At 33.3% G+C, this 17,239-nt stretch overlaps 1 protein-coding gene across 2 annotated transcripts in view; it reads left to right on the forward strand.

Annotated features, from left to right (window-relative positions):
- The first annotated feature begins 3,292 nt into the window (after positions 1-3,292).
- Positions 3,293-17,239, forward strand: part of GNAT3 (G protein subunit alpha transducin 3) — a 61,581-nt gene continuing 47,634 nt past the window's right edge. For both annotated transcript variants that reach the window (XM_079150572.1, XM_079150571.1), the window contains exons 1-2: positions 3,293-6,215; positions 16,630-16,672. In XM_079150572.1, the coding sequence (XP_079006698.1) occupies positions 6,098-6,215; positions 16,630-16,672 (161 nt within the window). In that variant the 5' untranslated portion in view covers positions 3,293-6,097. The remainder of the gene's footprint in view (positions 6,216-16,629; positions 16,673-17,239) is intronic.

The following is a 17,239-nucleotide window of genomic DNA, read 5'->3' on the forward strand; positions in this document are numbered from 1 at the left end:
ATGTCTGTCTCATTCTGAAAGAATGGACATTTTTTTTAAGCTGTCTGTTTTATCTCAACTCCCTAAGGTCTCCCTCCCAGTGACGGGAACAAAGCCCTTAACGCTGTTCCAGAAATCAGCCCCAAACAGGGAAAATTGAGCCAGATAGCCAGATAGTGCTCAAACAGTAGGATTATCAGAAACTATTGACCAGAATCTACGCCCTGTTGTAAAACATTGTGAAACATGTTGTATGTTATCAGCAAACCCAGACCCCCTTTGAAATTTCCCAGCAGCTTTGTCCCCCTTTTCCCTTTCATGTGCGACCCCTCCCGATGTGTGGTCTCTGCCTTTATAAACCTACAAGATTTTTTGCTCGGGACTCAACTCCTCGAGTTGGGTCCCAACGCGCTGGAATAAACACCTCTTGCGGTTTGCATTAAGTGACACCTCCTGCGGTTGATTGGGGTTGCCATCGATCCATGGGACAGAGTTGGGGTTTCCTTTTTGGGGGCCTTACAATTCCACCATTTTTTCATACCCACCTCCCTCTCATTTCCTTCTACATATTCTAAAGTTCTCCCATTATTCTCTCAGTTCCCACCCCCCACCCCCATTATATATCATTCTCCACTTATCAGGGAAAACATTTGGCCTTTCATTTTTCAAGCTTGGCTTATTTCACTTAGCATGATATTCTCCAATTCCATCCATTTATTTGCATAGCACTACAAATCCCCATTCCAAGAAACTCCATATTCCTAGGAAAATTGGTTTGCTTGCCCAGCATTGTCTCAGTTTTAAAAGTGAAAGACACAAATCCCAGGAATGCCTTCAGTCCTTGAAAAACCTGGATTCACCCAGATTCTAAACTAGGGGAGGGAAACCTGGAATGGGTAGCAGAACAGGGAAACGATGAATAACAGTTGCAGTTTTGAGTTGATCCACAGAGTTGAAGACTATAGTTTGTTTCACTACACTTCTTCTTGTAAGTTTCCCAAGCAAAAAAAGAACAATCAGAATCTTGGGACATGTCCAGACATAGTGAATATATCAAGCATTTTTTTTCTATTCAAGTGGTATAAGGGCTGTAGTTTAATGAAAGCTCAGGTGCATTTCCCAGATTCCCTCTTTGAAGATGAAATCATTCACCTGACTGACAGGTCACAGCTTGGTTCTTGTTCAGAAATTACCCTCCTCAGTCATAATATCCATCTTACTCAAAATAATGCCTCTCGGCTAATACACATACAATATTTGATTTTTTTTTTTTTTTTTTTTTTTTTTTTTTGGTGTGTGTGTGTGTGTGTGTGTGGTGCTGGGGATTGAACCCAGGGCCTTGTGTATGCTAGGCAAGTATTCTATCAACTAAGCTATATCCCCAACCTCCAATATTTGGTTCTTAAAAGGCACACAATGACCCAGGCTTCTTGACTGATTTCAGTATAGACCTGACAAACCATCTCAGTTTCATGGATTGACTGAGTTCTCTGTTGCAATCCCAGTGCAATCCTGCTTTTTCCTCTACCAGTATAACCTCACTCACTTGCATGAGTTGATCCAAAGGATACTTTCCTATTAGATTCTAGCATTTAATTTTTTCTTGCATTGTTTTTCATATTAAAGTTAATTTCCAGAGAATATAGTGGAAAAAATCCTGCATTTCTAAGATGGAGCAAAGAGTTGTCAAGTACTATATTGACCACCCACAGTTCACTAATTATTTCAATAAACAAGATTTTCTTATGTGCAGTATCAGTTTAGAGCTTGTAAACGGAAGAGAAGAACTATCAGGCATGGCCACTAGAAAGTGTACTGTAGAGTTAATGGGAAAGAACAAACCTACTGGCAGCAGATGTCTTTCAGAAACCTGAGAACCACCACTCAACAGGTGGTAGTGGATGTGAAGGAGAGTGGAGAGCATGTGCACAAAGTCTTTTCTGAAGAATGGGGAGCATGGGGAAAAAAAAGACATCTGTGGAGGAGAAAGATATTCTTAGTGAGGAAAAAAGTGTGAATGAAAATGAAGATGGGAAGCCTCATTAGGAAAGAGATAAAGGCCCAGCTACAACAGAAAGTGTGTTATGAGAAGTACTGAGAAATATATTTGGAGAGTTAGTTTGTGCTAAATAAATTGCTGAGTGTATCGCAGCAGAAATAAGGTAGAAAGCAGTGATAAGTAGGAAGCCATTTGTTTTGTTTTGCTTTGTTTTGTTCCAGGAAGGAAAGAATAATAATGAATCCTGGGATTGTGGGGATTTAGCCTGGCACAATTGAATAGGTTAGGTGGGGATAAATCAGAGCCTGGACTTAGAAAATTTAATGATGAAGATACTGCAATAAGTCTAACTGAAGTTACTAAGGAAATCAATGCAAATGTGATTAAGAGACATAAAAAATCTCAGAATTTGGGAAATAATTTTGACTCTCATTGAGAAATGATTATACATAACCATATTCAACTCCATAAAGGAGAGTATGTAGAATAAGTAAAGGTGGAAATCAATTGCAATGAACATAAAATTCATCTCTGTGTTGGGCATTAAGACATAAGAGTTGCTTAATGTAGGCAACATAAACTTATTATACCATCTGAATGTACTAACTTGAAACATCAAGTTTTGCCCAATTCCCTCAAGATCCAAAGATTGCTCTTAGGAAACCCCAAGAGGCATGCGTTCTCTAGTTGAAATGCCATGTTCAGGCTCCCAGAAGTGCACATCTGAATACCATTAGCAAAAGAAGTATGGTTTGCCTCAAATGTCATGGGAATATACAAGTACAAAGGTCATCACTAAGACAGCCAGAACTCAAACCACTAAGGGATCCAATGCCTGAAATCAACACCTCTTATAAGATATGGGAACAAAATAAAGAATAACACAGATGACAGCCTGCCTTGGTAACTTTAAGCAAGAGCTGAGCCACTGAAGTCACTCACTGGTCAGTCACCTGTAATAAACCCAAGGGAAATCTAGATTGTTGACTGTAGAAACCTAGATAATTAATATTGACAAAAAGACAGGTGTCTTTTTGTCTGGAACACAGGTTGAAATTAGGTTATTAAAAGCAGGTCACCTCAGACTATATGCGGAATTCAGAATGTAATGTAGTGATCACTCAAACTTTATAAAAGCTAATATCCACTTCAGAAGATTCCACAGATAACCTAACCAAAAATATCAAGAGAAAAATTATTCACACTACCCAATATTGGGGTATTTCAGTGACTTTGAGCTTCAGGCCTTATTCTCCATATCCAACCTCAAGCATTTTTTTTTTTTTTCCTGCAAGCTAACGCCAAAGGATGATATCCACATTTGGGCTAATACTGTGATGTCAAAAAAAAAAAAAAAAGAAAAAAAAAAGAAAAAAGAAAAAAAAGGAAAAAAGAAAGAAAGAAAGAAAAAGTCATTGTCAATGATGATTGTAAAGATTACCACACACAGCATTCCAACACACTCTTGCTTTTTTGTGTGTACACATGGGTTTGTGTATGCACGTCTGTGTGTGTGTGCATGTGTGTAATCTGTCTCTCTTAGGGGTCAATTTATAGCAACTCTAATGTGATGCTGTTTTGAATAGTTTTAAGCTTCTTTTTTCAAGAACAAAAATAATTTCTGCTTAGAGCATCTAATTGTTTCCTTTTTCTATTAGCATCCTGTATCAATTTTCCCTCAGTGGTTAAAATGTGTAATAATTTTTAGTAATTGAAGTGGAACATGCTACTATTATTTTTAAGGCTGAGGGGGATGTGTGAATGTTGAACTAAAAGTTGAAATTGGATATTTCGAGGCTCTTTAAGACTAAAATTGGGATTTTTTTTTTATTGATTTTTTTAGTCTCTGAAACTTCTAGTGTGTTGTGATTAATCAACCATGACACTGACCCTTGGAGAGACCCACACTGTCACTGAGCACAAGAAAGGGAAAGGTTTCCATTTTCTATCAATTTGTCAGCATGAAATAATTTTCCAACACTTCATATGGCAAGTCTTTGACAAATACTGTGAACATTTAAGTTAATAGTAGATACCTTTTTTTTTATTTTCACCATTTCTTTATGTACAGAAATCTACAACCCAACATGAAACTATATGAACTAAAACCTGTATTAATAATTACAATTAATTGGTGGTACTGTGCCCCAGGTACCTAGGGGAGAGGGCTAAAAAGGAGGCTTTTTCTTTTTAGTCTTGCCCCAGCCTCCCTCCCCATCGTACAGATATACCCAAAATACTATGTCTGGACTGATAGAACCACTGATGGAAAAAATAATAGTAATCTCACAAAGTTGACAATGTATCTAGTTACTCAGAAAGATTGAAGTTCGTTTTTATCCAATGCAGAAATTTTATGCTTTTTCTTGTAGAAGAGTTGGTCAGTTTGAGTTAGTAATCAATTAGGAAGCCTTTAGTAAAAACACAGACCCACTCAAAACCAAGGTATATCCCTGTCAAAAAGCTACGGGGTATATTTACACTTGAATGCAATTTGTATAATGTATCCTGTCAGTTCACTGACTGCTATGGAACATTCAAGAATCCTGAATATTTGTGTATTCAATTTCTATATAAAAATAATGAGCAAAAAGTGATCTTAAATGCTGAGTTTTGCTTTTAGAGTGGTCTCTCTCCAAGGATGAGCATAAATAAAGTAGGTAGCACAAATCTCATTCTCTCAGGATAGGTCCTTTGCATTGTAAAAGCAATACCATGATTTGCACAAATCTTTGCATATGTACCTTTCCAAACGTTTATAATATCAATAATATGACTTTGGAGGGATAAAATGCAGAATGTTTTGACTATGTTTATGTATTTTTGAACCAATATTTTTAATGTGGAAAAGTAAACAAAGCAGAAATATATATTTAATCTGGCAGCCTATTTCTTTGTTGTATGCATATTCAAAAACCCACCTGTTCAATTTGGACACAGCACTGAAAGGTTGATGAACTAACAATACCATAGCATTTCTAGTTACATGTATTCAGCAATCCCAAAATGTACCTTGAAATACCTACCTGCTACCTTAGGCAAACAACTGTATTTTTAAGGAAAATATTGATTAACTACCACTAAGTGTTTTATGCTTCATAAAAATAAAAACTGCAACATTTTCTTGGCCCTGAAGTCTGCAGGTTTTCAAGTAGTACCTGAGAATTTGTTGGGTTGCAAAAAGATAGAGACATATTTATGTGTATTAACTGTTTTTACTTTTCAGGAAGAACCAAATTACTACGGTTTCAAAAAACATTGGTTCTTATTCCCTTGGTACCAAAGCAATAAAATGTCCTTCCAGCACAGCAGCTGTTGCTTAATGGTCCTAAAGAGTTAATATACTGCCTAAATTGAACACAAGTCAGTGTCTACACTAAGTAGGCCCTCAATTAGTGTTGATGGATTGACTTTCCCACAGGCAGCAAAAGCATAATTTATAGAGATGGAGTCTATGCAACTAAAATCAATAACTTAAGAAAATTGTTTCTTGAATTCTATGTTTTCAGCAATAGAATATGTATAAACTTAAGAACTATATGTGATTTTTTTCTAATTTAATGACATATTAAGAAAGTACCAACAACTTTGCCAATCCAAGCATTGGCAGACCATCAAATTTGGATAAGATAATTATTCTGATTGTGACACAGGAGTGATTATGATAAATTTTAGAGAACCAAATATCTGAAGATTAGATGCAAACATTGTCAGTTAATAATTTTTAATGTCAGTAATAAAGATTGCCTATTAATGAAAAACATTCCATCTGAATTGCACATCACATAGAAGATCATACTGTGTACAGACTTTGATAACTACATTATTTTATGCTACTCTGATGACATACTTTTGCAGGTGGGCCAGAAGTGATCATTTCATTTGAAAGTATAATGAATTTCCTCTTCGGCTTTCATCAGGGGTGTATGGTTTTATCCCTCGATCAGGTGACAGATCAGAAAGCATCTCCTTAGGCAAAGCAGGATCCTAGAGTGTGAGGGAATGAGCTGCTGGCAACTTGAGCAAGCACTGCTCTTAAATCCTATATCCAACCCAGAGCTGTATTCTGCATTTGAAAAAGTTTGAGCACACAAACTGACAAGCATCCAACACCACAAGATGGGAAGCGGAATTAGTTCTGAAAGCAAGGAGTCAGCCAAAAGGTCCAAAGAGTTGGAGAAAAAGCTTCAGGAAGATGCTGAGCGGGAAGCAAGAACTGTAAAGTTGCTGCTGTTAGGTAATATTTTTTCTCATTGCTCTCAAAACCTGACTTGTCTTCAACTATGATGTGCTTACTTCTCTCAAACTTTAATTTCAAATGTATTACCCTATGAGAAATTTATTATGAAAATGTGTTTAGAATCTTAGTAGAATTTGTGTGCACTGTAAATATTTCATGATTTGTGAAATATTTTAGTATATATTTTTAAGAGGTAAATATTTATCAGATGTTTCAATTTGTCAATTTGCTGTTAAAATAAAACTTATACATTTATTAATGTACACAGCCTAGTTATTTCTCAATGTCAGCATTTTAATGCTGAAAACATTCTTCAATTACAAGTTATAAATAGCTATATTATTTTGTTTGAAGAGAGATGGGTTGAGTGGTTTGACACCAAAATTAATACATTATTTACTTGTGCTATTAAAAATCAATTAGTCTCAAGTAATTTAGAGAGTACTGACAAGGTACTTTAAATTATATCAAAAATATTATTTAGGTTACTGAATATTACCTGTGTTATTACCTGTACACTTGAAAAACACTGCATTTAATCCTTTTAGAACATATACATATGTATCATTTAGGTCAGGAATTATGTTTCTTCTATTTTTTCATTCACTTGAAATGGAGAGCAATGTTTCATAACAACTATAAGTTCAATAAACATTTATTTAACTGAAAGAATTAAAATAATATATAGATTACACATTTTTCATAAAATACACTGATCTCTGAGACGCAGTAACAGGAATTGGGGACTGATTGCATATGGATGATAAGGGAAAGGAGGGAATGGGATAGAGCTGGGAATGGGGATTACTTAACTCAGCACTATGTGAAATTCAGGACAAGTCTGAGGCTGGAGAAGAATGGAAGAGTCATAATTTAGGATAAATCTGTGACTTTTTTTAGCACAAAAAAATGGAGACACCTATTATATCAATATATGGGTGTGGAAATTAGGAGGGATAACTAAAGAAAGAGCTATGTATTTGATATATTCAGCCTCTACTTTTCTCCTCTGTGTTTTCCCTTTCCCAATATCCACTCAACAGAGCCAACCTAGTAATTAATCAGGGCTTTTTAAATTTAAATATTAATTTATAATAAAAGTTGTGTTTGTGATTATTCCCCAAAATATGAATACTTAGGACAAGTAGCTATTTAGTTATATAAAATAAGCCTGCACTGGGGAAAAAGAATAATAAATTCTTTATTTTAGTGTCTTTATTTACTGGCCGAAAGATAATATCAGATAAGAAAAACAATATATATTCAAAAAATAAAGTTTTCAAAATCCAAGAAATCTCATACGGCACTGAAAAACCACTTTATGGATATATGATTGTATACAAAAAAACTGTATGTATTCAATATATACAATCTGATGAGTTTGGAGATAAGTATATACTAGTGAATACCAGGGCAATCTATGCCATTCACACATCCATCACCTCCAAAAATTTTTACCACCCTCTTATCCATTACTATTATTATTTTATGATAAGATCAAAATATCTAGAAAATAGCAAATGTTTAATTATACAAAACAGTAGTATTAACTATAGGTACTATGAATATTATCATCAATTTTTTTAAGAAGCATAAAATCAGAAGGTAGAATATTCAAATAAAGATCAATTTCAAAAAGATAGAATACAATATATCTCACTATAAATAAAAACATGTTTAAATAGTTTGGATGATGAGGAATTTTATAAATTAATGATGCTTATCATTGCTATGTTACAAAAATAGGTACTCAACATACCAATAATCTTAGAAATTTATTTGATACCATACACTTACTAATGTGATGCACTGAAATACCATGCTATGATTTATGTATTATTTATGCTAAAATATTTACATTAAATCTAACAGACATGACATAGTATTATGTGTGAAAATAGTCCCATACATTAGGAAAATGCTAACATCAGGACAAAATTGAATATATTACAAGAGAATATGTTTTAAATTAAGAATTGAAATAACATAACTGTAAAGGAAAAGGGTGAATTATAACTGGATCTTGAATGCAAGAAATACAAAAAGCATAAAAAACATTTTTTGGAACAGTTAAATTTGAATATGTAGTGTTTATAGGTACCATTTTGGATCAATATACATTTTCTTACAGTAAGCATGAAAATAGTATTGTATTTTATAGGAAAAATGTCCTCATTCTTACAAGATGCATTCTTATGAATCTTATGGTTCAATTGTCTGATTGCTTTCAAAAGATCACAAAAAAGGATATAAAATGTATACAGACATGTGTGTGTGTATATATATATATATGACTATTAATGAGAAATCAAGCAAATAGGCAAAGCATTTATAATTGATAAAGTCAACATAAAATACAGCTCTCTAAAGTACTATTCTCTCAGACTTCTGTAGGCTTTAAAATTATCACAACTATAAGTTTGGGGAAAGTAAACATTGTGTTATTCTTTATTTTTGGCAAAGAAAACATGCAAATTTATCTGAAAATGTATTAATCTTGTTTTACAAGTAAATTATACCAGTCCGTGGACAGATCACCTCATCATCATAAAATTATTTATTTATTTGTACCAGGGTTTGCACTCAGGGGCATTCAGCCACTGACCCACATCCCCAGCCCTAGTTTGAATTTTATTTACAGATGGGGTCTCACTGAATTGTTTATCATCTAGCTGTTGCTGAGGCTGGTTTTGAACTCATGATCCTCCTGTCTCAGCCTCCTGAGTGGCTAGAATTACAGGCGAGCACCATGTCCAGCTAAATTTTTTTAAAGAAATTATTCTTGGTTCATTATTTGATGAACTTGATGACAAAAATCTGACAAAAATAAGGGCTAGTATTCATTTGCACAGACAGAGATACACAAACCAAGGCAAAGTACTAGTTAACTGATGTCAACAATGTATAAAATGTAGCAAAAAAAGGAAGAAGGGAATGATGTATGGTTGAAATATTACAGGAACATGAGTTAATATAATTTACAATATTATCATACTAAAGGAGAAAAATCACCATAATTATATCAGGAGATACAAAACAGATAACATTCTTCACTCATCCCTAATAACACTTTCAAACTGGGAAGAGAAGGGAATTCCCTCAACCAAATAAACAGTATGTACAGAAATCCTCCTGCTCATCATGCTTTATGCCACGTATTTAGCATTGTTGACTACATATAGTGAACAAGAACTTACAATGATTAATGGGTTTCCTGTTCACAGAATAGACTGTTATGAGAGCTTCCTGCCCTTGACCTTTTCCTCTCCAACACTCTTGTCAGGGATTTGGGTGAAGGTGGATAAGACATGTGTTTCAAACTCAAGTAAGATTTAGTTGGAAGGATATAGTGACAGAACAAGTCAAAATTCTAAATGTTCTGTAGCAGCAAAAATGTGCATATTTTCTTTTGCCAGAATACAAATAATAATCCAATGTTGTTTTTTCCCCAGAAATTTTATTTATTTATTTATTTATTTATTGTACTGGGATTGAACCTGGGATCCTTTATCACTGAGCTATATCCTCAGCCCTTTTTAAAATTTTTTAAATTTTGAAACAGGTTCTCACTATTTTGCTTAAGCCATTTCTAAATTGCTGAGGCATCTTCAAATTTGTGATTCTCCTGTCTTAAATTCTCTCCAATCCAAAATTTTATAATTTTAAAACCCATAGAATTTTGAGAAAATAGAAACCTGTATTCTAAATTAGCAAAGCAGTTTAATAGATATACTTATTGATGTTCAAAACACCAATCATATATATTACATTATATATATACAAGTTACATATATAGTTGTAAGAATTTATGTGAAAAAAGTAGAAAGAATTGATATGAAAAGAATAGGAAAATTTTAAGAACTGCAGCCTCCATGCAGGTGAAAATGTGATACAGCAACAAAGCACCCAGGGAAGGGAGCAAACAAATCAAGTCTCTATTATGAAGACTCTTCTATTTAAAAACAAACATCAGGTGAGGCAAACTTAGTTTGCACCCCTATCCTACCACATCAGGATGTCAGTGCTCTTCATAAAATATTGTATCTGCAGCACAGTTTTCACTCCTCACATTTCAGAACAATGTTGGCTCTTGCATGAAATGTGGTTCAGAGAATAAGAGGTCTAAAAGTCATGCTCCAGTAAAAGAATTAAAGGACTGGAAGACACAGCACTTGGAAAGTCTCTTTATAAAGATGGGAGTACATTCTTCAAGTGTGAGAAAATATTGAAAGCTCACTCTATGTAACACTATGTTCCAAGTCATTTATATCCATAATTTAATCCCACAACCCATAAAATTTTATAAAAGAAAAAAACTGACTCTCACAGATATTATAGTTAAAGAAGACAACAAGTCATAGACAGAAATGAGGGCAAACTCATATTTAATCCCAAAACCATGAATATGCCTATTCCATTTTTCTACTCTGAGTCCAGACTATTTGAATGGCTGTTACATGGAAGACACAGAGATTTTTAATGTTGCTAAATTGGAAGGAGGGATAATGAGTACAGCAAAATCATTGTTTCAAAAAAGACTACTTAAAACATCTAACAGATTACCAGTCAATACTGCTATACAATTTGTCTATGAAAGCACAGTTTTCACACTAATTTAAAATAAGAGCAAAAATATTTATAAAATAAGTATTGAAACAATTTTAACACTGACTTTATCAGTGCATATCTAAAAAGAAAGTGATATGACAACATGTTAAGGAGGGAGTCCTGACTGAATAGCTTCTCTATTTTGAGGAGATTAAGAACATTGGAAAACTACCATAATCTCTACTGCATCATTTCTATCATGCACGGAGTAAAATTATGTACATAACTGGCTGATTCCTAAAGTTTCTACTCTATAATTATATGTTTTCTGAGACTATCTAAAAAAAAGCTTACATTTGATTATAAGTCTAAGTGCTTAATGTCATTTTACCTATTTTAACAATTTGTACACCATAAGCAATCCAGCCTTATGTGGTTAGCTGGAGTTGTTATAGATGTTGATACTGTGCAGCTTTAAAATTGTTTTTGACATTTACACATAAAAAATGTAGAATAAAAATCCCTTCTTTATCTATCACAAATTGAGTATTAGAGTGTGAGATAAGTACAAAGAAAAATATTTAGTTATTTGAAACATTATCTGCTTCAGAAATACAAATGCGTATCATACTAAAATTCCCTTGGTACCCCTTGACCTAGAAAATAATATTAGTTATGACCACAATTGGGAGGGAAGAGATTATTTCAGGACACTGTCAGCATATGTGAACATGCTGTTATGGTATCTATATTTGACTCTGTAACATGATCTAATCCTGCAAGAATGGAATGGTGATTGTGAACTAAACCCTACAATCAATGTGAGAGTGGGATTGAACAGTTCATTTCTAAAATAACTTTGCAATAGAGTTTCAAATAATCAAAGATAGTTTTTAGATAGTTTTTTTTTTCTTTAAGATTTTTCACACTAATTTTATAGTTGATTATTCTGGACCTTCACATAGAATAGTGAAGCCACTACGTAGAGCAAGAATGGTCCAGAGACCTTTTGAAAAGTATTCTAAGGGATAAATATTAATTCTTAATATAAAGTTTCATTAAAAGCTACAAGTCATTTTTTTCTGCCTACCTTAGATACAATATGAATCTCCAGCTAAATTACAAAGAACTGGCATGTAATGATATACCCTCTTGTCTTAGGACAATTTTCAGAAATTTCAGGTTTTAGTATCATTAGTATGATTACCAACTGACCATACAGTTGCCCTTAGCATTCGTGGGCTTCACATGTATGAATTCAAAACACCAAGGATCAAAAACACTCAAAAACAAATTGCAACTGTACTAAACAGGTACAAAATTGTTCTTACAATTACTTCCTAAGCAATATAGTATAAAGATGATTTACATAGCACTTACATTATGTCAGGGACTGTAAGTAATCTAGAAAAGATTTAAAATGTGGGGAGAATGTGCACAGGATATGAGCAAATATGTCATCTTAAATAAGGAACCTGAGCATTCAAGGACTTTAATATCTATAAAGGCTATTAGAGGTAAACTGCTATGGTACTCAGGAATGATAGGAACCCATTTTGAATGTATATCAACTCTCTGACATAGTCTAAAAATCACCTTTTCCCAAAAATTATGATAAATTTTAACTAGTCTATAATAGGCATAAAATGAAATTTGTGATTATATTTATCTGACCAATAGTAGTTTTTGATACAATATTTATTTATAATACAGATGCTCATACAATTCTTGAAAATTCCCTCTTTTTGTGATGACTGGGAATTGAACACAGGACCCTCTGTATGCTACATACATACTCAACTATTGAGCTACAACCCCAGTCCCAATTCTGGAAAATTCTTACAAGTATTCTCTCAATGTAGATATTTCATTTAAGAGAAAATTATCTAGTTTTGACTTGATTGTAGAAATCATAGATAATATTGAATTACTTAAGGCAACTTAACTGATATTTAAGAATGAGATCTTCCTTACTCAATCTCAGATTTCCCCCACAGCTAATTTCCCCAGTATTTCTACTATGAACAAAATACACTAAATACACCTGCATGGGCTAGTTGTGGAGTTCCCTGAACCCACTGACTTTTCTCTCATATTTCCATATATCTGTAATTTTCAAATCTGTAAAACTAAATATGTATATATGGAGAAGTAAGATAGTATAGAAAATTGTAATCTGTGCAGGATGATGCTATAATTTCTAATATTCACTTTTATTATCAGAGATTTTAAAATCCTATTGAGGGAAGTTTTATAATTTTATTGGATAACTTTCCATTCAATGTGATGTACATCCTAGAGCAAATTAGCAAACTGTCTAAACCCAGCAAACCAGAATATTGTACAATCTCATCGTTTGACTCTTGCTGCTCTCTCAAACAAAAACTCTAAATCGTGCACAATAATAAAACAATTTTTCTTCTGAAAATGGGCAAGGTGACAGTCTAATGTGATTGTATTTTATTCCTAGATATTTCATTCTTGGGCATAACTGTCTCCAATAAAAAAAAAAAAAAAAAAAAACAGTCATACCCAATCTGACAGTTTGTGTTTGGTTATGCTAAGTAAAGTCTCTAAAGAAATATTAGCAAATTACTTTGGTTGATTTTTATATTCATCAAGTTTGTTGTTAAATTTCACTACCTGTGATATAGAGCCCACTGACACAAAAGCATAAAAAGAACTCTGGAGGCTTATCCAGCAAAAAGAATCTGTATACAATCACCAGGCAATGAAATATTATTTACTATATTTTCAGCTCTGTTGTTTCCTTGGTATCATATAAGATAGACATTGGTTCAGACAAGTGCAGAAAATAGCTACATTTAGATAGGCCAGGGACAAGAAAAAGTGCTATGAAATAGAATTAAATTTAGGTGTAACTATATCTGTTCATCAAATCTTAAGAAAACATTTTAATCATACAAGGAAAAGATAACATATGGTACAGAGGACAAATCTTATTTTTGAAGTATGAGTTTAAAAAATTTGCTTCATTGAGTATCTACTGAGTTAGGCAATAAATGCTTTGGATATATCCATGAACAAAATAAAAATCCTTGTCCTTGCAGAATTTACCTTTCAGTGACCTGACAGAAGACAGACAGAAAAAATGATTAAACATGCAGAAGAAGATAAATGCTAGCAAAAAAAAGTGAAGCTAAAGTAGAGAAAGAATGATTGAGTGGTTGGGAGTGTGTGTAAAAATCCAAATTAGGGTGGTCAGGATTCTCTAATTTTATACACATATTAGCATAATTTGAATAAAATTTCAAGATTTGGAATTATCAAAAGTCATGTTACATTTTTTTATGTACACATGCAAGCAAAGGTAAAACAGGGCAGTTGGCTGCCATGCTGGTAAAAGGTATATTTTATATTTATGTCCATTTGTTACCCTGAATTTGTGCTTTTCCTGAGAAATTGGACAATAGCCCTAGCTGTGTAAATTTGAAATCTGTCCAAAATAAGAAGGCAAATTTACACTTCAAAGATGTCCTATGACCCTATTTCTGAAACTGCTTCTAATATATTAAGACCTTTGCTTCTCTTCGAGATACAGAAATTAGTATCAAAAATGCAAAACTCTACTTCTGACATTTTAGATCATGCTTTTGGTCCATGTGGTTCAATATCATAGTTTTGTTAATAAATGACAGTTGTAGACTGAGACACATTTAAGATATGATTTCATATTAATTTTAAAATTCTGAGTTTCCATCTATAACACTTTAGAGATTTATTAGTAATAATACACATAAATTTCATGATCTAATTTACATTATTACATTTTACTCATTTTTGGTGACTCTCTACTTTTCTCCTATCAGAAAGTTAAAACTCCAAGATGTTGCCTGAATTTACTTCTTTTCCTACCCTATCCCCAACGTGTCTAAGATTCATAGATAAGTGTCTTAGTTCATTTTCTAGTGCTAATAACACAATACCAACACCTGGCAAGCTATAAGGAAAAAAAATGGTTTATCATGGCCCATATTTATAGTCCAAGGTGAAGGTCCTATCTGATGATGGTCTTCTTGTTGGCAGACTCCCAACACAGTGCAGGGCATCACATGGTGAGAAGCAGGGAGTGTGTGAGAAGCCTAGCCACAGTGGCTTTTATAGCAGTCCCACTCTTGATATAACCCATTAACCCTTTACTTCATGAATGGATTAATTGATTCCTGAGGTTTATCCAGCAGAGCCTTAATCAACTCTTGAAGGTCCCACCTGACCCCATTTCCTAATATACCATTATAGGGATTAAATTTCAACATGAGTTTCTGCAAAAACAAATCATTTGCTAATTGTAGCAATAAGTAAATATTTTCATCAAATTTTCTCATTTTCATTGTTAATCTCAGTATCTTTTCATCTGTGTTCTTGCTCTCTTAAACATCCTGCATGTTATTTCCCTGCTAATTTCCACTGCATTTAGACTGTTTAATACCTGCCTATGTCTGATACGTAAGTTGTGAGTGTTTCTCTTGGTCAGTGGCTATTCTCTCTTTTTTTTTAAATCCAATTTGTCCCATTTTTCAACTTTTTGCTTCTGCATTAATTTATATCTAAGAAAATTTGACTAATTCAAGATTGTGAAGAGTTTTTCTTCTATGAATTTCTCTAGGACTTCTATAATTATGAGTTTTGCATGTGTTGATGAATGATTTCAAATTAATTTTTAGTACATTGGGATGTAAGTCAATGTTCTTTTTATATATAGCTATCCAGTTACTCCAACTTCACTTGCTAAGCACTTGTAGGATATGCACAATAGGATATTAGACTATTCTCTCTATGAAATACTGCAGAGTTTTTAGCTCCTTGGATTCTCATATAACATTGCTTCATGTGTATAGTTACACTATAGCAAGCAAAGAATTCCATGCTTCTTATAAGAATCCTCTAGTGTTCTTTGGAGGTAATTATTCTCAGTTTGTAAGTGAGAAAATTAAGGGGTTAAAAGATTTTCTGAAGATGTGACACACTCACACAAAGAGATGGAAGTAAACCTCAAAACCTTGTTCATCACATTCTACTTTAGCATTTCTTAGTTTTCATTTCCCAAATAAATACTCATTAATGATAAACAAGATTTAAGAGATATCCCCCAAAGACTCTGAGATGTAGCCAGGAGCAACTAACTCCTTTTTCATTCAGGATTCATGTTTTATCTTGTAAAAATCATGTGCATTATATATTCTGCTACATGATGCTTGTAGGGTTGACTTGATACCAAGATAAAGTTTATATTGTATATCATCAACTAAAATATATATACCAGATAAATGTAATATATTTCTCTATAGAACTACTGCTGTTTCCTCACCTGCAATCCCCGGCACCCCCTCCTAGGCTGCACCTTGGAACACACAAAGCACTTTGTGACATTCTCATACCAATTCTCACCCAACAGGCTCCGTAGGTTTGCTTTCTTTGCTTAAATACAAGAGGTTGTACCAGTGTTCCAAGGTAAATAGGATGCTGGAGAAAAGAGCCCATCCTTTAGTTAGAATAGGCTTTGAAGAGTTCTGGAAATAGAAAGTTATCACCTAGTTCTTTTAATTTCTTCTTGACATTTATTGAAATGGGATGTATGAGAAGACATTTTGGAAGAGCAAGAGCAACTTACAGACTGAGAAATTGTGGCCTATTTCCTTGGCTTGCAAAGCCAGGAGATATTAACTTCTCAAATTGTTCAGTTGCAATGGTACAATTCTGTTCTAGTAGTATACATCCCCTGCTTTAGAAAATATTATTAGGTGAAGCATCTGTTAAAATTTACATATGAGAATGTGACAGGCTTTAATATTTATTCAAGTTGGGTATATTGCTTGATAACGTTCTCTTCTTTTTGTTGCAGGAGCAGGTGAATCTGGAAAAAGTACAATCGTTAAACAAATGAAGTAGGTACAGAACTATGTAAAATGTTTAATATTTGATGTCACTTCATATATTTGACCATTCTTATAGTAAATGCTTTGAGAAATGCTTATTGGTAATCTCATCTAATCTAATCTCCACAGGTAGTGATAGAACTATCCCAGTTTCTAGGCAAATATTCCCTACCTTCCTCAACAGAAAGCCTAACAGATGAGTAATACTGCTATTACTATTTTTAAAAATTTTGCCTCTTAACAGGATAACTAAAAGTAGCCATGTTTTAATTATCTTAGTCTGGGAATGCTCTAGAGGCCTTATTACTATGGCATAAGAGATAAACATTTCAAATTGTGTCAGTTATCCATTTGAGGAAACAATATTTTTAATCTCTGGCATTTTGTCTATGTGGAAATGAAATGCATACTTAAATTATCACTATAATGGATTTCAATGTACTTTTATTTCTGTTTTCTATGTGTTTTTTTCCTTTATAATTAAGTAACTAGACCTGAATTTATTAATGAAGAAATAAGGGACAAAAATTGCTAAAAATAAAAAGTGCAAGATCTAAATGAATAAAATGATGGTAG

Source organism: Sciurus vulgaris (genome assembly GCF_902686455.1).
Source record: "Sciurus vulgaris genome assembly, chromosome: 8".
Lineage (NCBI taxonomy): Eukaryota > Metazoa > Chordata > Mammalia > Rodentia > Sciuridae > Sciurus > Sciurus vulgaris.